Consider the following 13,721-nt stretch of genomic DNA (forward strand, 5'->3'; position numbering starts at 1 on the left):
CACACACACACACACACACGTAAAAGAAGGCAAAACCACAAAGAGGGAAGGTGATTAAGAGATTCTTTCAGAAAACAGGTAAATATAAGCGTACAAAAGAGACTCAGGGACTGAGTCTGAGGGACTTGATTTCTTTGACTAACAGCCTACAGAGTCTTTATTCCCTTTGTCTGTGTTAAAGGTGATTTTCTTTATCTCAGCAATACAGGTGCCAGAGGGGATTCACAGTATTCAAGGATCACCAAGATAAAGAAGACAAACTTTAAAAAGGACCCCAAAGACATGTTTTTATGTCCTTATTCATCGTTCTTCGCAGCGCGGCTCCTGCTGCTCAGCAGCTCTGACCAACGAGGCTGTTAGGGAGGCGATATAGCAGCTTTTCTTTACATTACTTATTTTATGTGTTGCATACTGTCTATAATATACCCTATTTGATTCAAAGTATAAATAGAGTTTGCTTTTGTATGAATCAATGCAATTAGGAACAGCCACTCTGTATGACATCATATAGATCCATGAGTTAAAAAAACACAGTGATAGAGTGCAGCCTGAGCTTTGGGCTCACAGGGATTACTGCACACACACTGAATCATTATTAGAAACTTTGGTGATGTTTAGTATGAACATCCGCCACTGGAACAGGAGCTGTCACTGAGAACCCAAAGACACTCCACATTCATAGTGTAGCAGCTTCTAAATCATCTATTTCACTCTGAGTTGGGCCATAATTTAAAAAAATGAAAGATCAGAATTCAGAGGCGTGGCCCCCTGCTGGTATTTAAAGAGAATGCAGGCTGAAAGCACTCCATCAGCTCCACTGTTCACGTTTGAAAACCACGTCCGTCTTTAAGTACATTCTGTGGATTTTACTTTGCAGGCTGACAGTTTAAACTGCACCTCACTGCGTTTATACGAGACTGAAGAAGTTTGATCTACTGCGGATGATCTTATTCACCTTTGACACTAGTGATCACAGACAGAAACACACAGACACACTCACTCTGTCTTGGTTTTACTGTCACACAAACACACACACACACACACACACACACATGCAGGCATTTCCTGCACTTTAGACTAACAAACAATTCCTGACACAAAGTGACAGCACGCTGCTCTGTCAGTCAGCTGCAAAGGCCATAACCATTGTGAGAGATCAATTTGAGCTATTGATTACTGACAACACTGTTTGTCTGTGGTCATTGTAGTCAAGTGTGTCAGCGTAATGGAGAAAAAGGCAGCTGAACAGCAGTCAGACTGTCAGTTAGGCACTCAAACACAGAAGATACCCCCACACTGGACGAGCAGTTTAGCAGACAAAAGTCAGTCACTTTCAACCTTCTCTGCACCATCAGCTATCATCAGCTATCATCAGCTATCATCAGCTATCATCAGCTATCATCAGCTATCTAACTCCAGAAACAGCCTCAGGATGAGTGAACGGCTGTGAAGGGTTTCCATCTGGTGCCTCTAACCCAAACACTGCTCTAAAACATGCTGTTAGACCTCAGCCCACAGTTAATCCTGCACATGTGAAACATGAAAATGCACACACATTTATGTAATCACAGACAAACACTGTACACACACACACAGAGTTGTGTTGGCTGTAATTCAGAGCAGTTTAGAAAGCATTAAGAAGCCCTGAGGTGGGGGAGGAGGCGCTGTGTTTGGTTAGGATGACATACTGTGTTTAGCTGAAAGTGCTCTGAATAAATAAACTTTATTAGGAGAGACTGGGTTACAGGGAAGCTGGCGTTATGGACAGAGACTGTCCAACATGTAAGATATGAGAAAAGGAAATGATTTTAATGTTTTTCTCTATGAAAGCAGTTACTGTGATAGTAGATGCTGTCATCAGACTGTTCGTGGATGTTTGGATTGTCTCCTGCATGTAAAGTAAACGATCACCTGAAGTTGCAACAAAACGACCTGATGCTAATAAAAAGCATGATGCTCATAATCTGGGTTTACAAATTAGAGCTCGAGGCATTAATTGTTTCAGCAACATGAGAGTATGAGAAGCATTTCATGGAAACAATTATGATGAAACCAACAATTCAGTTCCATCCCTGTAACAGGACTTTTATTTCGCTCCTGCATCTGAGGAAGTTCTCAGGGTAAGAGGGTGGCAGAGTTCACTTTTGGATACTAAAGGAATGAAAACTGTATTTTTGTTTTTAAAACAGCACGAAAATCCAAAAATAAATCCATGCCTGCACAAATCCAGCTTTGGAGCATACGCAGGGTCATGAGAAGAGCGATTTCATTTATCATATTTAAATCAACAACGTATTAAAATAGGCCCACACAAAGCAGCTCACCCAAATACTTTAATGCTAAAAATATATTTTAAAACATAACACTTCAGAGTATGAAGATAATTTCATTTAAACATGTATGTTTTAAAGGAGAACTATAACAATTACCAAAACAGTTTTCTTTTGGATTCTTTGTCCCTACTTCTGATTTTCAATGACAGCATTTGATTTGATATTTCATTTAGCTCTTCAAGGGCCTTTAATTAAATCTGTGTTCATTACTCTTTTAAATGAAAAAATCAGCAGTAATATAAATAAACTTTGACTCTTCTAGCAGGTCTGATGCACAAACATGAAAAGATGAAGTTGGAAATCTCACTCGCTGGCGTCCAATCACCATCCGCTCGCTGATCATAGCAGGAAGCAAAGTTTCAGCTATGATCAGTTTATAACAGCGAGTGCTCATAGAGCTGTTCAGTGTCAGGTATAAACACACACACACTGTGTGGCAGCAGGCGACTCGGGGTGTGTGTGTGTGCGTGTGTGTGTGTGTGTGTGTGTGGGGGGGGGGGGGGGTCTTTTCACATACTTGATATGACATGTTGAGAGAAACAAAAGGTGGGAGCAGTGGTTGTGTTTGTGTGATGTTTGATGATGAGTGTTTTACCACCCTCTGAATCACCTTCTGCTGGTGTTAATTGTGTGTGTGTGTGTGTGTGTGTGCTGTGTAAAATGCCTCTAAGCTGTAGAGCACTTCACTCTCAGACTGCTGGCTTACTTGTGGTTCCTAGGATACTTAAGAGTAGAATGGGAGGCAGAGCCTTCAGCTTTCAGGCCCCTCTTCTGTGGAACCAGCTCCCAGCTTGGATTCAGGAGACAGACACCCTCTCTATTTTTAAGATTAGGCTTAAAAGGCTAAAAGTTGGGGGACTTCTCATGATGCGCTGAGCAGTCCCCCCCCCCATCAACCAATAGCAGCAGATGGCTGCCCGTCCATCACCCTGATCCTGCTGGAGGTTTCTTCCTGTTAAAGGGAGTTTTTCCATTCCACTGTCAACAAGTGCTGCTCATAGGAGATCATCTGATTGTTAGGGTTTCCTCTCTAATACAGTAAGCACTTGACATTATATCACATGTTGAGGCAACTGTAGCTATGAACTGACGTAACACAAATAAAACTGAGCTGAACTGAGTTAAGAGACAGCAAATGTCACTTTTGTTATTGAGATTCCAAATTTGAAAAAGATGGTCTCAAAGTGAGAGTTTCTCTGCCTGGCCAAGTCTAGACAAACCCTGCAGTGAGAGATGGAGAAGACACTAACAAAGGCACGTGAGAAGGAGCTTTTATTCTCCTCTGTGACAGTGAATATAAAGTATGGCCATTACTCTGAGTTTCTCTATGTGCTTTATGAGGAACAGATTTTAACAAGACTACATACAGATGGGCAATAAAAGAAAGGAAAGCAGAAAATGTAATAACTTAATAGGGTGGGGGCGTGGGGGGGGGCTCCATGAGCACCTGGAAAAGCTTCTTTATGGCTTATCATGGATTCTCCAAGTTTCTGGAATTGTTCCTGAGAGAGGTAACAATATTCCTCCAAAATATTCCATGAAGATAATGATGTGAACCACCAAAAGGAAAAAACAAAACAAAAAACACTTTTTGTTGTCTGTGTTGAGTGACCGTAAAGGCCATAACATACAATTCACTTCAACTTTAAACTGCTTTAAACTCCCATCAGAGCAGAAACGTTGGGTCAGAAAAAACGTGATCTCTCAGAAGAACTCAAGGGCCCCCTCACAGGGAGTTCACCCAGCAGCAGCCTCCAGGCAGGGGCACAGCTATATATTTATCAGGTGTATGCGCACACACTGTGTGTGTTTGTGTGTGTGTGTGTGTGGGGGGTTAGGGTAGTAGGAGGGGAGGTGAGGGAGCACAGGGGGGCCTAATCAGTGCTGTGCCGCACAGTTGTTCAATACAGAAAATGCAGACTAAAGAAATACTTTCCCCACATCGCTTTTCCCGCAACCCCCCCCCCCCCTGTGCAGCACCCTTATGTATTGCATATAGTGCATATCCACTTTTTTGCACTGCTGCCTCCAGGTATAAAAAATAAACCTGCCAAAACCTGCAGTTCCTCTGCAGTCCAGCAGAGGCCCCAGCAGTGAGTCAGTCCCCACAGACACTCATGTTAAAATGTCCATCCAACCATCCTGTTCAGGGTTGCAGGGGGACTGGAGCCTATCCCAGCTGACGCAGCAGTGTTACCAAGTCTGCTTATTATAAGCGACTTTGGGCTTGTTTTTTTTCTAAAGTCGCTTGCAAATCTCGTGAGTCGCGGGTTGCGGTTTTTTGGGCTTGTTTTTGAACGTGGAGTTGCTTATTTGGGCTTGACTTTCTTTCCGAGTGAAACTCCTTGAATACCTCTCGCAAAAGCAAAAGACGAGTGGCAGGTAATTTGTCCCTTCCAAGCCCCCGTTTCCTGTTTAACGCTCCTGCACAAGCTGACCGGGCGCACACCCAAACAAACACTCATAACAGCCCAGAGTGAGGAGGCAGCGCAAGAATGAACTCCAGTAAGCGGGGAAAATATAGAAAAAATATAATAAAGAGTGTGAGAAAGAGCGCACTTACAGAATGGATCCGAGCTCAGATGGGAGACAGTGGCGCTAAAAGTGGGTCTGCACTATATGCATGGGGGCGCCACACAAGAGGGCTGCGCCAAAACGATGCGACGAAATTATTTCTCTAGTCGCATTTTCTGTATTTAACAGCTGTGCATATGAACACTGTTGCCAACTTGGCGACTTTGTTGCTAGATTTAGCGGATTTTCAGACCCCCCTAGCGAGTTTTTTTCCAAAAAGCGACTAGCGACAAATTTAGTGAGTTTTCCCGGTGACGTCAGCGACTTTTGGAGAGTTTTTTGTTAACCTGAAATCCTCCGCTGTCGCCGGGTTTTGTATACATTCAGCCTTAGTACTGCGTCCATTCAGACGCTTTGGCATCGCCCGGACCCCCAAGAGTACCTGGTTGTTGGTATGTACCGTAAGTCACGAGACCTTAATGGCGGAAGTGGGTCTGTTCGTGTCTTCGTGATGCAACCGGCGGATACGACGCTGCATTGAGCGGGTGGGCGCGTTGCTGTGATAAGTCAGCATATATACCTATGGATTCACAAATCCTGCTGACTGAAGGATGGAAGTTTGTTCATTCAGTCTGTTTACATGTTTTGCTCTCTTACACAGGAGGAAGCAGTTTGGTGAAGTCTGCTTCACTGCAGACTGGCTTTTTAAAGAATCAGTCAGCCTTTTGCTATTTTCGCTCTGTATCTTTTATGTTTACATTTTAATATTTATTTGAGGAGCATTATTATTTAAATATGCCAGTGGTTTATTTTTGAGCAATTTCTCATGTACATCTACAGCTGAATGTTAATAAAAGTGTCTGTGTGACATTTGGGACATGTAGCTTTGACTCAGAGGTGCCTTTTTGTTTATACCTTTGTGAAGAAAAAATATCAAGATATATTTCGTATATCACCATCCAGGTAAAAAATATTGAGATATTATTTAGGTCCATATCGCCCAGTCCTAGTAGTTCTAAACATATTTAGGGTGTTTTTCTTCACTTTTTGTCTCTCTAAAGATGTCATTCCTCTCTCCTACATCCTCGATTGCAACTACATGCAAATAACCAATTATGCAAATTAGTTGATGACGTCATATAGCAACTTCTGGCGACTTTTAGGACAGCCAATAGCTACTTTCCTTGCTGAGGAGTTGGCAACAGTGCATATGAAATGATCAGTAACAGAGGAACGGCGCTGATTAGGCACCCCTGTGCTCCTTCACCCCCCCCCCCCCCACCCCCCCACCCCCCACCCCTCCTGTCGCCCCCTCCCCACCCCCCCCCAAAAAAATGTGTCTGCATACACCTCTGAAAGTAGCTGCGGTCCTAATGGGAGACGTACCAAAGGCATTCCCAGATTTTGCAAGTGTGAAATATGTGCTCACCATGCTGATTTAGTTCAACATGCTAATACAGAGAAGCACATACACACACACACATACTGTACACACAAAAAAACTGTGCATCCTTCTCTTCTATGAGGCTAAGAACCATGGGTTTTACTGCTCCAAAACACAATGAGACAAAACAAAGAAGTCTATACTACTACAGAGCTATACTGTTTAAAAGTGGCCTCAGGTTTACACAATGTTGTGGGTTGCCAGTTGGGCTTATTTTGGGCTTCTTTTCATAGAGCTGGTTGCTTGTTTCTGTCGTGAGATCTGGCCGGGTACACCCTATACAGGTCGCCAGCCTGCCGCAGGGCTAGCACAGAGAGACGGACAACCACTCACATTCACACCTACAGTATGGGCAATTTAGAGTGACCAATTAAAATAACCCCAGTAACTGCATGTCTTTGAACTGGGGGGAGGAAACCAGAGTACCTGGAGGAAACCCACACAGACATGGGGAAACATGCAAACTCCACACAGACAGGCCCGGGCTAAGGTGGGATCAAACCCAGGCTTTCTAGATGTCATTCTAACTGTGAGGCAGTAGTGCTAATCACCATGCCACCGTGCTGTCCAACTTTACAGAAATAAATATGTTTACAGCCTGATACAGAAACTGCTGTGGTCTCTGTAGATAAATTCCCCCTTCATAACAGCTGTATGGGGGAGAATTCTTTATAACTCACACATTTGGACATTCCTAAGGCAATTTTACTGACAGGTGGATGGCGACACAGGCGGCTGTAGCTGCTAGCTACCTGCTAGGCTTCACCTCAGCTAACTGGAGTCCCTGAACTGGACCTCTGCCTTGTGTTTGTGCTGTTGGAGCCTTTTGGAGCATTTTTAATGCAATTATCTGACCAAACACAATAATATGGCTGCTGTGGCTTCATTGTACTAACAGACCATCCAAGAAGGCGGAGCTCCAGTTTTACTGAGTAAGATTCTGGGATTTTATTTGGATGTTACTGAGCACACCATCTTGTCATCCAAATATGATCACTTCTGGCTCCAAAAAAACAATATGGCTGATAAACGGGAGGCTCCAGAAAACAATAAAACAATGGGTGACATGATGGTGGCTACATCCTTCGTCTGTTTACAATCTACAGTCTGTGCAAGCACTTATCCCACATATGAGCTAAAGCTATCCACACACTAAGCTTCTCCCTCAGTGTTAAAAGAGAAAGCCGTGCTTCTCCTATGCTGCTTTGCTTATGAAAGTGACAAAACCAGACAACAATCACATAATGACTGTATGTGATGACATGATGACACGATTACTGTTTGTTAAAGAACATATAACAGCTTGTTCCACCTGGAACAGACTTGATGGTTGTAAATGATGTGCAAAGTGTCCCCATTTATTTTGTTGTCACCCACATTCACCAGAGGGATGTCCCTGCTGAGCACTCCTGTCTCTGCTCGTACACCTGAGGCTGCTGAGTCCCAGCAGACAGACACACAAAGATGCTATGTCACTGTTCTCTCTTTAGGAAAGTGAGACATCACAGCAGCACCGTTGTCACTCAGTGATTTTAAATACACAGCAGCTGGTGATACATCCACACGCTGCATCCAGGCAGCTTTCCACACAACTGAAACCTAACTTCCAATTCCTTCATTTTCACAGAAACAAACACAGTCAGACCAGATGCACATCTGCCTACTGTGGCTTATCCTTTCCCAACACACACGCACACACACAGACGCACATGTCACATTAGAATCAAAGGTCACCCTGAGCTCTCAGATGTCCTGAGATTGGAAGAGACAAAGAAAGAAAGAGACCAATGCTCAGAGAGAGACGTCACACAGAGATGGCACAAAGGAAGGAGGGAAAGACAAGGTGGAGAAGAAGAAATGAAACACTGAAGTGACAGCAGCTCCCACATGGCCTTCCATCCTCAGGCTGACCTGCCAACTCCACCTGTGTCTGCTGGTTTTCCCGCCTCTAACGACTTCACTGTGCATCCCCCCCCCCATTTCTTGAAGGTGAGATCTGTGATGGTGAGTGCTCGCTGTTGGTGGAAACCATGTGTTTCTGCACTGAATCTCTGACGCTCTCCTCCTCTGACTGTCACTGACTCCCTCTCATAAGCATCAGCCAATCACACAGAAGTGTTTTTAAAAAGGTCATTCCCACCTGAGTTGTCTGTCCTTGCAGACGGCCACCATGACCAGCAGGTTTCCAAGGACGCTCATCAGCATGACCAGAGACAGGAAGCAGATCAGGGCCATCCGCTTTGGCATGCTGTCGCTGCAGAAAGACCAAACAACAGCACATCAGTTTGAAGCTCACACAGGGCTGTGGTGAGTTACACTGAGACAAACTGTTTATGTAGAAAAATAAGCACGCTTTCATTAGCCTACATCATGAAGTGGAGCTGCATCAGCAAAATCCAATCTTATTCACTGCTTGAGGTGACTCATTAGGTGCAGCCATCGGTACGATCATTAGCATTCAAACTCACATCCAGGTAAAAATGCATTCACGTGTTCTTGTTTGGTATCTCTGGTGAAATGGATGCCATTGAAAACATTCAGATGCAAATGAGATTTATTTCCATCTCCAGGGAAGCCTTCTAAATCAGAAGAGGCAGCCAGGTGCAGCAGTGATGCTATACATGTTTATTTAAAAGCAAAGGTCTCTTCTTCTGCTTCACTGATTGCTTCCACCTACATAAGTACTCAAAAAGGTTTCATAATACATCAGTACAGTTCACATTGTTGCTGATGAGGGATACAAGATGGAGGTGGTATGAACTGCAGCTGAACAAAAGAAGAAATGAAGTCCCAACAAGAAAAACAACAGTTTTAAAGATCTAACTCTTCCACACCTTGTAGGTTTCCAGGCTTTCGAGCAGAAGCTGGTAGCTACAAGCCCCTTCACATTTTTCACAAAGATCAACCTTCAGAAATGAAAGGCAGAAACATTTATGCAGTAATTTCTCTGACTTTTTTTTAAACAAAATCAGGAAACACATCAGACCAGTTTGATAAACTGGTTCATTCATAAGATACAACAATCAGCCAAAGCATTCAAAGCAGTGCGGTGCAGCGTCCTGCTGGAAGCCATTCATCTGGATATTACACCGACACATATTGCCCATCTAAGCATTGCTGCAGACCAGCGTTGTGCCCACAACACAAAATGAAAAACATCCATCAGCCACAGGAACAATTATTACAATGAAACACTTTTTTATTTGACAAACTTACACAAATGCATCTGAGTGAGTGAAGAAGAAGAAGAAGAAGAAGAAAGAAATCTATCTCCAGAACTGACTAAGTTTAGCAAAGCCAGGCTTCCTTTGTGTTAGCTGACTCAACAAAACCAGAGCATCACAACGGTGGTCATCAGCTTCCTCTGCGTCCACCTATGAGCACGCTCACATAAAAAGGTGTGTTTCACTGGTCATGTGAGTCTTCTTCAGCACAAAATGATCCCTGTGAGTGCCAGCTGCTCCAATCAGAGACATTATCAGAATATGATGATGATGATGTCATTAAAAATCTAAAAGAGCATAAAAACAACCTCTTTCTGACTAAGTCACACACAAGTTACCACGGTGATCTAGCACCGCTCTGAGACACAGAAGACTCTGACTTGAAGTTCTTTAATAAGACTGAAAAAAGAGCTGCTACATTAATAAAGTCAAAATAAAATCTGGGGGAAAAAGTTTTCTCTGCTGCAGCCCAGGTGGTGTTTAATGGTCTGAGTGTAAAGAATAAATATAAAAACAGAAATCATGATGAAGTCCACACCCTGTTTTAGGATCAATAAATCAGTGTCAAATTCCAATTAACAGGAAAAAATCAGGAATAAAGTTGCGTTTAAGAATCTGTCTAATCTTACTGATGCTCATCAGACATAGACAGAGACAGAGGAGGAGGTCCAAAAACCTTCAGACCCTCTTACTATCTGCAACCCACACGACCCCAGAGATCTGATGCCAACATCCCGGTGCCAGAGGTCCCGAGTCTGTACCCCGATGGGTCCGAGCAGTTTTGGTAACAAAGGGGCCTAAAATGTCATGCAAGTGTTTTCAGTGCAGTGGCCGATTGGTGTGTTTATTACGGCAGCCGCGTCCTTAGTCTGCTCATGTCCTCGCTCCAGTGCCTGCTGCTACATCTAAAAGCTATGCTGTTATTTTCTATATCAATTTTCATACACAGTAGTGGTTGAAAAGCTCCACCACTGCCGCAGTTCCACCTGCAGGGTTAGGGTTGCACCCTGTGCTGAGCCTGTGTTTCCTTGTGGGACACGACAAGGTCAAAGCAGAGATGTTTAAGATCAGGGAGCTCTATATAATCCACAAACTGCAACAAAGTAATCCACAGTACTCAAGACTGAAGTCACAGCTCCAAAAACATAATTAATATTTACTGAGGCTGAATTATTTCATCTGAAGTACAAATACAAAAAACATATGGACTACTCGAGTGTTGCTGCAACAAACATCTTTCTGACAAAACTGTTAAAATGAGCAGATCATTTTCCAACCATACCTCAGACCGAGACCTCTTTGGTCACATGTACAAAACTGCTGCGCTTATTCAGTCTCCAACATGAGGGAAGTGATATATTATATGGCATAAAACTGCAGGTGTTGCATTTTCTCTCCCATTCATATAATCTTGGCACAGCTTCAACCAAATGTCTTTTGCAGGTACAGCAAAGCAGCCAGAATGAGTTACAAACCAAAGGTGTCAGAGTGACTTCTGCAGTTTCAGAGATCTCAGAAAACGACCTCTTTAAACTGACATTTGTTTGACACTGGTAATGCTTCATAGTAACCCTTCTGAGGTTTGTGCTCTCACACCTGCAAACATCTCTTTACACAAGCAAAATGTTCATTTTTCTTGTTGACAAAAAAGAGAAAAAAGTGACGATTAGAGGCCATTTATCTGTGGCTTTTATGTCCTGTCCACATTATCAGTATTATGCAAATAGGAGCCTCTATGCTGAATTCAGGAACCATGTCTTGTCCCTGTCTGCCAAATTATTTCCCCCTCAGCATCTGAGGTTCAAAGGCAAAGTGATAGTGTGCAAATGAGGCTTGTTCTTTGATCCGTGATGCCAACACTCTAATCAGATCAAATGGGAACACTGACAGCTTCTCAACAGAAGCATCATTACCAAGAAATGATCGAGAGGCCTCACACTAATCTTTCATGTTGCGTTTGTCAGATACACCTTTCCTCCAAATTAGACATTGATATGCTTGTTATGGTGGTATCAACTGCCTTTTAACACAGCAGCAGGTATGAAAGGTGGCACACACCTATCGGCTTTCATGAAAGAGTCTCGGTTCATTTTGGTTTCATAATTAATGGATCAGATGCAGAAGCCAGAGCAGCGCTCCCTCGCTAAGCTTTCAAAGCACACACTTACTCATCAGTAGTTGGTGCCGCGTTCACGCTCTACAGCTGCTGGCTTTCTGCTTCTTAAGGAACAATTAAGCTCAATGAAAAAAGATTTTTATTTTTCAGATTTGTTAAACTTCACTGTTTGAACTCTGCCATAGACCACAGTCCTCTATTGAACTTTGATCCTCAGCTGTGCTTTGAGACACAGCTGAGGAAACTGTGTTTTTCACTCACAGACCTGCAGTCCTTCAGCAGCGCCTCCTCTCAGCTAAGCCTCTAGTGATTTGCACATAAAACCAATCTGATTGAAACACAACTTTTAGATCTAAACTAGTAGTTTTAACATTTTCACGCACATCCTCTGAACTATATTACTGTTATGGGATTTTATGTAAAGGCGGGGGTATGATTAAACCATTTGATGCTCCATCTGTCAGCACGTTTACAGCTGTTCTTAATGTTTATGCTCATGGCTGTAAGAAAGCAGAAAGGGAAGATGCAGCAATCATGTTAACAGGGATGGCACACACACCTGAGGACAGGTGTACTGGGTACTGGTATTCTCCAAATTATACTTTATAATACAGTGCTTTAGAGTAGAATGTAAATGATCTTCTCCCCTTCATCTCTTTGCTGCTTTCCTCTCGTGTTCCTGGTTCTGCAGATGTTTCTGCACGATGTCATTCACTGTTAAACCCCCTTCTTTAAAGACACACAGAAACTGTGGAGGAATTGTTAAGAGGAAAGGGACGTCTGAACCATAAAAGTTGTAATTCTGTTGACATCAGACACACATGAACTTTGACCTGCAGCTAAGCGAACTTCTGCTGGGCAAGCAGCAGCCCCAATTAGGAGCTCAGAGGAGACAGATCAGGGTCAAATGGGCAAATACCACCAAGAGACGAGAAGCTTTCCAATCTATGACTGAACATCTGGTTTCTTTTACTCCTCGTGAAGACAAAATCTGTGAAATCTATGATTGATATGTTTTTGCACATTCTTGGGGTTAGGCTTGATGATTCTCAGTTGGTTTGACTGTGGTGAGTGGCAGGTCAGGAGCCAAACCTTTGAAAAAAGGAGTAATAGTAGTAGTAGTAGTAGTAGTAGTAGTAGTAAGCACTTAGCTACAGAAGGAAGTGTTTGTATGAGTGAGTGCTCAGCTAGAGTAGAAAAGCGCTATATACAAACTATATATCTTGAGTGTGTCAAGCAGTGAAGCAATGCCTTTACAGCTATATGACGTACCGTATCAAGTGGCTGAACTAAATGGTTTGTCTAAGTGCCACTCATTGGCTTTATAGAGCTGAAGCTGCAGTCAGATTCAGTGGACTTCACCGATTTCCTCTCAGAGCTGAAGCTGCCTGACACTTACTGTGTGAAACAGAAGAAGAAATGACTGTGACAGAATGCACAAGTGATTCTTTGAGAACTGTTGAGTCATCTGAGGTGGGCTGATTGCACAGAAACTGTCATTTTCAGAAGAGATTGCATTGTTGGTTCCACCTGCTCCCAGCTGTATCCCTTCCCAACACCTGGATGCAGCTGATGCATCAGAACTGCAGAAATGCCCCAGGCTGTGGTCGATGGAGCTTATCTACACAGCATAAAAATAACACTGCTCAGTTTCTTTTTTTTTTTTTCATTTTGAGACTTCTTCTTATAAATATATATAATTATTTTCCATTTACAAAATAACACAAGTATTTTTTTCTGTTATCTATGCCACAAATTTAGCATTTATTATTTTATGCCTCATCATTTGTAGGAAACTGATGGAGCTCTGTAGTCGGGCAAAAGTTCATATTAAAGAGAGCATTAAAAAAATTACTAAGGAAATAAAATGAACAAAGAATTGCAAAACCTGAACGAAAGAAGTCGAGCTAAGTGCACAGAGGTCTCTGAAGTGCAACATCCAGGACTGATGCATCATTTAAATGCTTCTTTTTTCAGTCTTAGAAAGTTCATGTTCATCTGAGGACGCAGGAAGTATTTCTGGGTGAGAGGTGCAGCGAAACGCTCTGAGCCCTCCATCAGAGAGATGGACGCTAAAGAGAGAGTGGGAT

General features: G+C 42.9%; 1 protein-coding gene across 1 annotated transcript in view; it reads right to left on the reverse strand.

The window, feature by feature from the left end:
• Positions 1-13,721, reverse strand: part of htr4 (5-hydroxytryptamine receptor 4) — a 197,088-nt gene that overhangs the window by 80,702 nt on the left and 102,665 nt on the right. The window contains exon 3 of the mRNA XM_030739983.1: positions 8,432-8,545. Coding sequence (XP_030595843.1) covers positions 8,432-8,545 — 114 coding nt within the window. The remainder of the gene's footprint in view (positions 1-8,431; positions 8,546-13,721) is intronic.

Source organism: Archocentrus centrarchus, chromosome 10, assembly GCF_007364275.1.
Source record: "Archocentrus centrarchus isolate MPI-CPG fArcCen1 chromosome 10, fArcCen1, whole genome shotgun sequence".
Classification (NCBI taxonomy): domain Eukaryota; kingdom Metazoa; phylum Chordata; class Actinopteri; order Cichliformes; family Cichlidae; genus Archocentrus; species Archocentrus centrarchus.